We start from the raw sequence: 13,058 nt of genomic DNA, 5'->3' as shown, positions 1-13,058 counted from the left end.
AGTGCCTTTCACAGCTCTGTGAGTGCTTTTAGCCCATCAGGTGACACTGAAGCTTTTAAAGTTGCCTCATTCACAGCCAGGGAGCACAAGCAAGCTAAGAATTGACATCACTGAGATCAACCCCATTTTCATTTCCCTCTGGTTCAGATATATAAGAGAAGTCAGTGTGGTCTGAAATTGTTAAAGAGAAGCAGCTGAATGCCTCCTAGTGGTATATTGTGTGGGCTAATTAAGAAATTTTAAAAATAATATTTATAGAAGGAATATTTTAAATTATTAAAACTTGTAAATGCAAAGTACTAAAACCCTGTGATGATAACATTCCAAATGGAACAAATACATTTTTTGCTATATAAAAATTAATTCAAAATCTTAACCAGAAAAAATATAATACATATGATGAAGATGACTATATTTTTAATCAAGATTTTTATGTTTTTGGTTCAGATTAGATTATTGCAACTGACTTTTAAAAAATTTAGTGGAACTATTTTGCACTTAAATATAGACAAATGTTGCTACTAAGATTGAATTGCTTTGTTTACATTTATCCCTTCAATTTGACTACTGTATGAACTTTAATTTCTTTGTATGATAAAACAGAAATAATGCCTTATAGAAATTTTGTGGTGCATTTTCAGATAGTTTTATTTTTGAATTCCATTTTTCAAGTCGAATGAAAACTTTTATTCATTCAGTGTCTTGAAAATGCAGACTATAGTAAAACTTTAAAATGAGGAAGAATGCTGATTTAAATATTGCTTTAAATGCTAAAAAAAAAAAGGTCTCAAGACTTAGACAAATACAATTTAAAATGTAAACGAAGTCACAGGGAAAGAATTCAGATGAGGGTCAGTGGGCGGGACGCGGGGGGGAGCAATATCCCTTTGTTAAGCATTAAAAAAAATTTAATTAACTGCTTGCCAAAACAAAACAATTAAAATGGCAATTACCTTTAAAATAGCATCAGTGTATTTGCAGCTGTTGTGGTATAAAGCTAGGAAGCACGATGTTAATCTGAAAGGAGCAGTTTAAATATGAAATTATGATGTCCTTGGCTTCCTGTGGTACAGCTGTCGAGCTCGGGCAGCGCGCTGGTCAATGGTGACATTCTCCGTGTCAGCGAGCAGCGTCTCCTGATACCATCACCCGCGGTTCACACGTCGCGGCGGCTCCAACTGTCGAACGCCAGGTCCCCCGGCGCTGCCGCAGCTTCCAGGCTCCCCCGCCTGGCTCACGTTTCATTCTTTGGCAATTTGCCCTAATGATATCCCTGCGGAGCCCCCAGCCTCGCCTCCCCCCAGACCGCATCACGGCGCATTCATCCCAGCGAGCCGGGCACGGGCAGCACACGCCGTAATTTCCCGCAGTTGCTCCTAAGACGCTGGCCTGATGTTTCAGGTTTACTTAGGTTCTTAGTTTTGACCCCAAACAGTCTATGTTACGAAGCTATAACCGTCCGTGTAAGATGCCCAAGAAGCTACTTTGCTGTTTATGCATTTTTCAGGACGGCTTCTGAAACATGAGACTTTTTTTTTTTACAAGCAGAATTGATCAAAATAATACGATTCAAGATCATACATGGCTTTATGAGCATGGTCCATCTTTGGTAACTTGAGCGTGTCTCTCCGTGTGGAGGGTCAGCGGCCACTCACTGTTGTTTTCCTTTTACACTTTCTAGTTAACTGCCTGTCTGCACGGCTCGGTCGCCCTGCTGTACCCCATGTACTGGCAACACATATACATCCCGGTGCTCCCCCCGCACCTGCTGGACTACTGCTGGTAAGTTGGCTCTGCCGGCTCTCGTGGGCCCAGACTTGAGGACTGGGAGACGCCGCCTCATCTGCAGATTAAGTAAGCTTGGAGGGCTTACTCGTGTGTCTGTGTATGAATGAGACCTCTCAAATCCGACATGGAGATCAGCAGTAAGTATTAAAAGGTGGTTTTATGAAGGACAGGGTGGTTCTTTCCAAAGGTAGCAAGAATCTATTCTTGGCAAACATGAAGTTCTTTAGATTTCCTTGAGTTTGTTCTGTGGTCATTGAGATAATTAAATGCACAGATAGAAGCTGACCCAGTCTTAACAGCTGTGGTTAGGAACGTTTTGCAGAAGTTGTAGTATCAGTCAGAGAGCCTGTGTCCCAGGAGTTAGAATTTGTCTGCAGAGTCTTTCAGAATCCAGGCTGTCTCTGTAGGGGCACATGTCCATCCCCTCCACCCCAAGGCACGCTTTCCCACACACACTTCCCCCAGTAGCACGCCTGGTACAGATACCCGCAGAGGGCTTGCCTCGAATGCAGGGTTTCCCTGAGTTCCTGGTGGTGAAGTCAAAGCCTCAGCCTTGAGCCACTGTGAAAAGCAGTGTTGACATGTGTGGAAGTAATTCTGAAACACTTTTTGGCATCAGAAACACCTGCTGGTGATCTCACAGTCTGAATTCCGCTGGGCCTCCAGAACTGCCCCCGTCCTATTCCCTGGAGGCTGACGGAGAATTAGCCCCTCACGCAGCAGCCCTGTGGTCTTCCTCAGGACTTAGGGCGATCGTCTTCTGCAGGCAGAGCTCAGTTCTTAAGAAGTCAGATAAAGTTTTTTACTCTGAACCATCCACGTGCACATGGCTTCCCTGGTGGCTCAGATGGTAAAGAATCTGCCTGCCAACCAAGAGATGCAGGTTTGATCCCTGTGTCGGGAAGATCCCTAGAGAAGGAAATGGCAACCCACTGCAGTATTCTTGCCTGGGAAATCCCATGGACAGAGGAACCTGCTGGGCTATATCGTCCATGGGGTTGCAAAAGAGTCGGACACGACTGAGTAACTAAAACAACAACATCCATGTATGTGCACACACACACAGAAAGGAAATGATTTTGACCATAATATATTTGTTTTTATCACAACCAATGTTAATTTTTAAAAAAAAGCTTTTTTAGAAATGAAGTAGTTATTTTATTTTCTGATTTCATGGAAAAGCACATCAACTTGACATGTTTCAGGGTTGAAATGATCTAAGTTCATACAGTGAAGTTTTCTGTCAAGTTTTTATGACCAGGCCTCTTCCAAACAAGTGATTTTAATGACAGTACATATATTTTACCACATATCAATTAAACCCACCTACTGTGGGCTTCCCCAGCATGGTAATGTTACTAGTATTGATAATGCCATGAAGTAAGTTTCCAGTGACTTCCCACTGCCATCCTGCCCTTTGGGTGCTGGGAGGCAGAAACAGTTTGGAAGGAAACTGTAGGTATGTGGTTTAATTATACTGCAAAGCACCACACACATGTCTGAGAGTACAGCTGGCTCTAGAAATAGCTGTCTTGGTACTCACTTTAGAGTCTTCTTCTCTCACCAGAATACTTAGACTAGACCAGCATCCTCGAAGGCAGGAACCACGATTCTTTCACATCAACATGTGCAGTAGATCTTTGCACATAGTATTCAGCAATTAAAACTTACTTATTTTCAATTTTGACAAAAGTATTAGAAAATGCATTGCTACATGATTTTAAAAAATCTATGCCAATGGAGAATCCCTTGGACTGCAAGGGGATCCAACCAGTCCATCCTAAAGGAGATCAGTCCTGGGTGTTCATTGGAAGGACTGATGTTGAAGCTGAAACTCCAATATTTTGGCCACCTGATGTGAAGAGCTGACTCATTTGAAAAGACCCTGATGCTGGGAGGGATTGGGGGCAGGAGGAGAAGGGGCCGACAGAGGATGAGATGGTTGGATGGCATCAATTACCGACTCAATGGACATGGGTTTGGGTACACTCCGGGAGTTGGTGATGGACAGGAATGCCTGGCGTGCTGCAGTTCATGGGGTTGCAAAGAGTCGGACATGACTAAGCGACTGAACTGAACTCAGTGGTTCAAGAACTAACACTTCTAATTGTGAGGTTTAAAATTACATTTTGTCATACATAATATTAGTGCTATTTTAATTTTTCTGTAGAAAATGTTCTGAAATCTTAGGAGGTAACATCCCTTTAAGTTCCATTCTCTGTAATGATGACACGTTTAAGACGTCCTGAAATGCTGTGTTTAGAAATGACCACTAACTCTCTCCAGAGATGTCTTACTGATACTTTCCAACTCTGCCCACATGTTCTTCTTTTTCGGCCGCTTCCCCTGAAATGAAGGAAGCTTGTTTCGTATCTTGTTTCGTATCTAAGTCTTAGTCATTTCTGACCTCTGAAATAGCCCTTTTAGGACAGGTTCTAATAGCCTGCGTGCTAGGCACTTCCCTGGTCCAGAGAGCAGAGCCATGGTAATGAAGCAAAAAGTTATCTGAGAGTTCCTAAACCTTAAGGTCACCGTGATGGGCTCCACTTCTAACATAGGAAGTGGGCAGTGTAATCTACATTCTTTCTCCAAAATAGCTGTCTAAGACTCCAGCTCTCTTTCCTTGTCAGAAAATCCCACAGATTGAACTAAGAAAATGGTTTTCTTTTTTCTGCATCTTTGCCACTGATCCTAGCGTCATAATGATGTGTGTGCAAAAGGCAGAAAAATTTGAGATCATGCCTTCAATCTCATATTTTTTGAGTAAAGAAATTTATATATCCCACTCCAAAAATGGCACTAGGAAGATGTGATGGGCTAGTTGTGTATTCGCCATCTCTTGAAGGTGGTTGGACTTGCCCAGACCCGAGGCAGTCCTGGCCCCTGGAAGCGTGTCTCTGGTATGGGGTAGACTCGGAGGGCCGCAATGCCATCTTGTGACCGTGGATGAATAGCGCATCTTGGTCGGCTGACGGAGGCTTGCTAACGGGTCAGCTCATCCTTCATGAATCCATCCCTTTGTGGACCTGACATTTAGTAAATGTGTGTTCGCCAAGCTGTGAGTATGTGACATAATGAATAGGACTCAGTTTCCGTCCCCTGGGGTCCCCAGACAGGAAGAACTTCCCACGTTCGTGCACAAGTGCATATGGGGAGCCCAGAGGAATACCGTGATGCCATAGGGTTTATGTCTGAGGCTTGTAAAAGAACCCCGATCGGAGCACCCAGGAGAAGTGCCCACCGTCTGCTAGGGTAGGAAACGACACCATCTGTGTTTTCCCCTTCCTCTACCAGTATCAGGGGAAAATGGGGAGTTTCTGCGTAACGGGTATAAAGTTCAGTTATTCAGCATGATTAAATCCTAGAGATTGGTATAATGTTGTGCTTTTACTTAACAGTTACTCTATTGTAGACCTAGACATTTCCATGGTAGGTGTTGATACACAGAACAGAACACGAAAAGAGTGCTTTAATGTAGGAGGCCTAGAGTGGCATTGCCACGTGTCCCTAACCTTCTGAGCCCTGAAACGCCCCCGAGGCGCTGAGGCCAGTGCCAGTGTGATTGCTCATTTGGGTGATAATGGTCGAGTCATTGTTTTTATGTTCTCTATCTGATTCTTTTTTTTTTTGAAAAGAACAGATTTAGCTTCTAAGAGAATAGTTTTTTTTAAATGGAAAATTATTTTGTTTAGACTACCCTAGCTTAATAGAGTGCTGCTGTTACAGTCTACCCCATGGGTGGCCTCCATAAGAAAAACCTAAAAAAGAAAAAAGCTACTACAAAGTAATTATTTTTTATTTTTCAGTAAAGATTAATTGCTACCAAAAAGAGGCTGCAGTCATAATAGAGCCTTCTGTATCCTGTCTTTGCAAAATAATTCCATTGACAGAAAAATCTAGAATAGTTTTACACATAGATGATAAAACATCTGTGTTGCCAAGGATCTTTCCCTGACTTATTAACGCCCTAATCTAATTAGGAGATTTCACTAGGGTAGCAAAATTACCTTTCATGAGATTTGGCTGACTTAATATTAGGATGTAGGCAATACAGTTTCATGAGGATGAAATAACTATTGAGTTTAGTCTGTATTCTGAAAAACATCATAATTATTTTAGGAAGGTGTGCTCTAGATTAATAATGTTTGCAGTCCAACACGTGTGTATTTTGGATTTTTCAGAAGTTAGTGAGATAAAACTACATAGAGATACACAGTGAACCCATAGAAAAAAGTTTCAGTTACTTTATGGGTAGAATTCTGTATTGGATTTTTATTCTGACTTAACAGTTTCTGTAAGTTTATTGTTTATGCTTCGAGAGGTAACTAGCTTTCATGAAGCTTTAAAAGTGTTATCTAAGGTGTGTTTGATAGGACTTCAGTTGGTTAGCTATTACTTTTGTCACTGATTTTTTAAAATCTGATGTATCCTGCCTCTCAACATAAGTAACATAGATATAATAATTATTATTTTTAGAAGGCTTAAATAGTTTGATGAACATTTATTATATTAAAATGTGCTTTGAGATCTGAGATTCCATGGTCTTCCTGTATTATAAAACTTGTGGTCAGGTTTCCTAATCTGGGGTGAATTGGAAAATTGTGCAGTAACTTTAATTTGTACTATTTTGTGAAAGTTGCCTGAACCCGGTCGTAGGAGCCCAGAGTAGTTAGAGGCACACATTTTCTGTCTTCTGTGGAGTCCCAGAAGGAATCCCAGTGGTGAGAACTTGGATGGGGAACCAACTAGCCTACTTTTATTTAAACAAAAGTGCAACAGTCCACATTTATTCCTTCTCTCTCCTTTTGAAGGCAGAAAATCTGTTAGATCTTCAGGATATCAAGGCCTATAAACAGTTCTCGACTTTCAGTCAAATGAAATATCCAGAATATCAGATCAATTCCAGATGGCCCATTGCATAGAAGTTTAAAAAAAAAAAAAAAAAAAAAAGAGAGAAGGAACAAAGCTACAGAAGACAAAGACAACTGGGAATTAAAATCTAGGACGATATGACCAGACTAATGAGGAGTTAAATAAGAGTTTGAACCGCTCTTACTTTTTGTGAATTCTGGATGTGTGGATGTTAGTGGGAAGCCATTCATAAACAGATTAGGAACTGCTTGAGGTTACTTTGAAAACTGGATCTGCCAAGGGGCCAGTTTTGTTTGGTTCTCAGTAGCAAAGTGGACATGCCAGACTTTGGCCAGCTCAGTTCTAATAATGACAGGAATGTTTGGAAAATTATGCAGATCCTTAGAAAAAGAATATTATCTGTTTTCATTAACAGAAAAGGTTTGCATTAAGTATCACACAGAGATGTATATAAAAGAAATGCCAAATGTTTTATTTTAAAACAGCTACTAGCTTGCGTATCTTCTGTCACATTTGTAGGCACTTGTTCGTTTTCATGTTTCCTTGTTAAATAATAAGTTCATTTTGAAATGTCGAGTTGAATAATTTCCTCGCTGTATTTCATGAGAAATATTTCTGAAATTACTAGTAAGTCTTGACTTTGTGTATTATGAGCATCATTTAATGTCTGTATTCTCTGCTAGAACATCAGCCCCACGAGGGAGCGTGCTCTGTCTCTTCTGTTTACTGTGCCCTCACCCCGTGCCAGGTGGTGGTACCTGGGTCTGCTCCAGATACTGCGTTGAAGTAATTAACATCACTCTGAAACTTATTAGAGCGATTAAAAAATTTATTAAAATGATAACTTTAGTATCATTATAGGTTAAATAAATTATATTCATTTAATATTATTACTAAATATAATTTTATATGACAGTTGAAAGTGGGATACAGAAGAATGTATGGAGTTTAAATAAAAGGCACAGGACGTGAGTGGAAAGATAGCAGAGAAGTAGGATAGTGAGAGTGGCGGTGGCGGCGATTATTTATCTTTGCATCTTCGGTTCCCAAAATGTACCTGGCACACAGTAGGTCTCAGTAAACACTTTATGACTGACTGACTCAAAAATTTTGGTGTATGTGTGAAACCATGAATATATATTAATAAAATCATGTAAGAATCTAATTAAATAAAAAATTATACAAATACGTGTGAATAAATTTGATGATTCTTCAAGATATATTTGATAGGAAGTATATGGAAAAGATTCATCTTAGACAATGGGAGACCCTAATATTCTCCTTACATAAAACAAGGTTTTTTAAACGTTATTAACTCTTCATTTAATTATAATTCTGTGATTTTATATACATCAACCTTAATTTGAATATATTAGTGGCCTCAGATTAAATTTGAGTTTTCTGAATGGAATAATTTTAACAATCTATCATGTGCTATGTTAGAACCCCCCATTTATCAATGTATTTTTTAAAGCATTCTGAATTACTGTATCACTGTTTCAGTTTTAATGAACTCTGTGAATATACGTGTGTATTTTTAATTTAGTGCCCCCATGCCGTACCTGATTGGAATACACTCCAGCCTCCTAGAGGTGAGTATCTTTTAGACATGAGATAAATTAATTCGTAAAAGTAATAGTTAAAACAGTTGTGTTTTGAGAGAATATCAGTTGAATAGTACAAGGAAGTAACTAGCTGCATATTTAGAGTATACGTATGTGATCGTTTTCCAAACGGTGATATTGAAATAATCGTATTTAATCAGTATGCACAGTGGCTATTTTCAGTGGCCTGAGACCCCTGAAAGTAGCTTCTGTTTGGTTGCAGTCATGTGTTAAGTTTTAAATACTAAAAACTTAGTCTTTAAACCATCTTGATGATGCTTGAGATCTTTTATATCTGTTTCTCTTTCAGAAGATATATTTCTATATTTTTAAAGCAAAAATTTTTGTAATTATGAATCATAAAGGGCAAATTTTTATTTTGCGAACTTCACTATAATCCATTATATCAAAATTTTATCAAAATGTGTTTTAATACACTAATTATGAACTTTTAAATTAGAATATAGCTTTTCAAAAATTTTAATTTTCAGTCCTGTTGGGACTTAAAAATGTAGGGGTTTTTTTAACTGTCATTTCAGAGTGACTTTTGTCATTTGTTATCACTGTAATGGAAAACCTTGACCTTTAAACACCTCAAACTTGAAATCAGTGAGATTTCCAGAGAGGACATCTTATAAGATTAGTTTCTAAAAAGTTAACAAAAGTCTTGGGTTAGTTGCCTGGCATCATTATGCCAGCTGATTTGTTCAAATAAATTTCTTTGGCTGGTTGTCCATATTGTACTTTAACCCAGTTTCTGATAAGCAAACTTAGTGAGTTAGATTTGGTTTAATGATTAGTCATTATCGCTGTATCAATCCTCACTTTGCTGATCAAGGAAGATCCTGGGGATTATTTTTAAAACTCCTGAGCATCTTTTGTGGAGAGAGTATGCTTTAACCATTAATAAAGAATACATCTTAATGAACTATAGTGGGTTTAGTTTCTTTTTAATTTTGAAGCCTGGATCGCAAAGCGTGATAACTCTGTATGTTGTTTATTTTTAGAAAACTTCTTAAAGGCCAAGGTACTTGTAGTGAAAACAAATTGTATAAGATAAAACATAAATAAGTAGGTATTTAATCTGCTAGTAGAGTGTAGAATATATGACCGGCATTTTATTCATGTAGTTTGATTTCTTGCAAAAATTTAACCATGGTTGGTTGGCATGATTTTTTTTTTTTAAAGTCATCGAATTTGATTTTGATGTTAGTGCACATATCTATTAAACATACCTAACAGAACACATCATTTTTATAATACATTTATTTATGCAAATGAAAAATATTTGAAGTGGTTGTACCTGTTTTATTATTTTGCATAATGATTCTATATCAACCTTTAAAACAAAAAAGCTTTTCCAGAATACTGCAGCAGGTAGTACATGCTCTAACTATTCCATAAAATTTATCACGTTTATTGGACACCTGTTGAGAAAATCATTACCTTTTTAAAGAAACAAATTTAAGAATTTTTTACTCCTTATTGTCTTGGACAAGCAGTCCTTTCTACCTTTCAAATGGCTCTTATCATGAAGTGAGACTGCATGAAGCCACAATTAGATCAGCTGGAATCTCTGCTCCTTTTATACTCTGAACTTATTAAGCTGTCTTTATTTGGCTTTATTTGGTTTATTTGGCTGAATAGTGAATGAGAAACTATACCAGGAACTTCGGGAATGTCTTCAAACCAATTGGGTACCATTGAGTAACTTTCTTCTTAGTCTTTTACCAGGAGACACACATCCTGTATCAGAATTCCATTCTTATATGGCATTATTAGGCAGGTTTATTTTTAGCTAAAATTCTAATCTTTAGTGCTTTTTAAATTTTATTTAAGTGGAATTACAATTAAAATACAAATATATTCACACATTTTACACGTGAAACAGGACTGGCTAATTTTTCGCATTTTGTTTGGCTGCAAATACGACTGATTTTTTTTTCTTGGGGAAGTGTTGAAATATCCTCTTCCCTCTCCATCAAGAAGGTTTCAACACTTTTTATCAGTTTTACAAAGACTTTTAAACCTAATTGTTCAAAGATAGGAACCAAATGACTTTCTAAACCTTTTACAAATTATTTTTATGTGGTTATAAGTAAAACCTGGCTAGGAATCTCTTTTTAAAATGTTTAAGTTTGCTTCTGAAATGAATGGTTAGGGGCATTTTGTTCCCCCTGAAAACTAGACTTTAGGGATAAAGTCCAGGCAGACTAAGGCCTATTAGTGATAGGGAGTAAGTCCGCAGAAGCTCCCAGTGCAGGGCTTACGTCACTGAATGATTCTAGACAAAGTGTCGACCCGGTTTCACAGCATCGTTTGCTGGCCGCCGCCATGTCCCTCCTGGCGTCTATGTGCAGGTGTGTGCTGGCCTCACCTGCAACGAGGGCGACGGGCGGGGGACGCCAGCAGACTGGGTGGCTCAGCATCCTGTGTTGTCCTCAAGAAGACTTTCAGCCTGTGTCCTGATAGTATCTTTTTATTTTTGAGGGATAAAAAGCACATTCTCTTTCCACACTTTCTTACTCTTTCCTCACCAAAATAAGTTCATGAATTTTGTGAGACAGAAGAGTATGGGACAGAGGAAGAGATGCCATTTCACAGGCCATCTGACCTTTTATTCTTCTTTAGAAAATAGCAAAAGCTAGGTTTGGAGGGAAATAAAAGAGAAAATACATTAATCTGAATTAAAAAAAAAAAAAACATTTAAATTGCATACTATCTCCACCCCCTTGTAGAATTGTTCTCACTTTAGAGAGGCTCAGTGTATTGATTTATTGAAATGAATACATTTTCCATTCTTACCGATTGTTCCCTATAACAAATTTTAATGTTCAGCTATTATCAGACTTTTTTAATCTAAGAGAAACTTTGAAAAAAGTATACATTTCATACCAAGACTAATTTCCTTTATTCAGAGTTAAGTGTTAGTGATGTTACAAACATTTTGGGATCACAAAACCATTACTCTGGGCTATTTAGATGAACTCACTTCATTCCCTGAAAAAAAGCATCAGGTTTCTGGATTATCTTTACTATTTCTGTTTAAAAGGCAACTTAGAATTGAAGATGGAAATTAAATTTAAGGTATACTTTTTCCATATAAATGCCATTAATATACACATATTTTTCTTCATAAAATAGTTATTTTTATAGTTATGCTATAGTTGATTTGTAGATAACTACATATTTACATATGTAAATCTCTTTTACATATACATATACACATGGAAGGGAAGTGAGTTCATAAATATTTGGCACTGATATCACTATTATAAGTGATTCTCTGTTAATTTGTTAGAAATGGCCATCTTCTGAATCTTACTTTATTTTTTTTTAATTGAATCTTACTTTAGAATAATTATAGTGTCTTTTACAAGAAAGGGTTTCAGAATCATGTGTGCACTTGAGAATCCATATCCCACATAGACATTATGGCTTTCTTAATTCATAAAAACTCCCTACTTTAGACTTTCATTTTCCTAGCAAATTTAGAATTCTGCCCAGTACACAGATATTTGAAATTCTAAATAGATCGCAGAAATTCCAGTCGTGGCTAACTTAAAAGATTGTCCTGGCCAATTTAATATTTAGGGTGTTTAAATTGAAAAATGGCTGTTATTCTAGAATGTCACTTTTAAAACTATTGCACTGAGATTAATTGGTCGATTGCTAGTTGAACTATGCAATTATGGAATTCTGAGTTGATGGATATATTTCATTAATGTACATATTACTTATTTTCACTAGGGAATAACATTTGCTATCATTTAAATAAGACTAATAGAATTATATGATTTAAGTAGACATATTAGTTTAGATAGGAAAAATAAATTATAAATGTTTCTTTAAGGATACAACTTTAATAGATTTGTGCATGCATTGGGATCATTTGGCCATTGACTAAGCTTTCAAACAAATATGACAAGTCACATAGTTGATCTGATAGGCTGTTAAATTTGATCCTTTTTATTAATTTCATTGGATAAAGAATACAACAAATTCTGTATTACTGCTGTCATTTTTTCTTATTTAGCTTTCACTTTTAAGTCATCATCAACTTATACCAAATTGATACGGAGATAATAGAGGAAATATTTACTAATTTAAAACTTGATTTACTACTTAGTCATATTTATTGTTTTATGTTAACCCTGAAGTACGATTTATGCTAAAAATAGCTCTAGAACTGGCTACAAGTTCCTGTATCATAGGATTGAAATTCAGTTGGTAAAATTTAAAGAATATAAATATTTACAGTTTATTATAGCTGTGTGCTATTTTGTATTTGTTGTAATATCTCTTTGGTAGTTAGATCCCATTTAGTTGCTCCGAACTAAATTAATATTTTTAGGTGAGTAAACATTCTATTTTAAGTACTTTTTACTCTTACCATTTTGAATGGTTGTAGATAGACTTTCGCATAAGGCAAAATTGTTTGTATTCTTTCATAGTGTAGAATTTTCCTTTTTTTCTAAGGCCAAGGCATTAAAATTAATTTTCTCTACATGTCTAAGCTCATGATAGTTTTGGAAGGAAACTATACTAAGATGTATGTTTATAATTGTGTTTTTTAAACAGAGAGTGAAAAATAAATCACTGGAGGATGTGGTTATGTTAAATGTTGACACAAACACTTTAGAATCACCGTTTAATGACTTGAGCAGCCTTCCAAGCGATGTGGTAAGTGTGGAGGGTGTTTTGTGGTGAACATACGTGTGTGTTTTCTCCTGGACCCTTGAATCACCAGGAGTTGCTTTCCCACTTTTTCTGTCTGAAATAAAAGGGTTGCCT

The 13,058-nt window shown here is 37.0% G+C and overlaps 1 protein-coding gene across 7 annotated transcripts in view; it reads left to right on the top strand.

Moving 5' to 3' along the window:
* The window catches only part of DENND1B (DENN domain containing 1B), a 271,030-nt gene that overhangs the window by 161,602 nt on the left and 96,370 nt on the right, over positions 1-13,058 (top strand). For all 7 annotated transcript variants that reach the window (XM_027565776.1, XM_027565775.1, XM_027565777.1 and 4 more), the window contains 3 exons: positions 1,682-1,782; positions 8,207-8,252; positions 12,846-12,947. In XM_027565776.1, the coding sequence (XP_027421577.1) occupies positions 1,682-1,782; positions 8,207-8,252; positions 12,846-12,947 (249 nt within the window). The remainder of the gene's footprint in view (positions 1-1,681; positions 1,783-8,206; positions 8,253-12,845; positions 12,948-13,058) is intronic.

This window comes from Bos indicus x Bos taurus, chromosome 16 (genome assembly GCF_003369695.1).
Source record: "Bos indicus x Bos taurus breed Angus x Brahman F1 hybrid chromosome 16, Bos_hybrid_MaternalHap_v2.0, whole genome shotgun sequence".
NCBI classification, from domain to species: Eukaryota; Metazoa; Chordata; class Mammalia; order Artiodactyla; family Bovidae; genus Bos; species Bos indicus x Bos taurus.
This window is presented reverse-complemented; position numbering and strand designations above follow the sequence as displayed.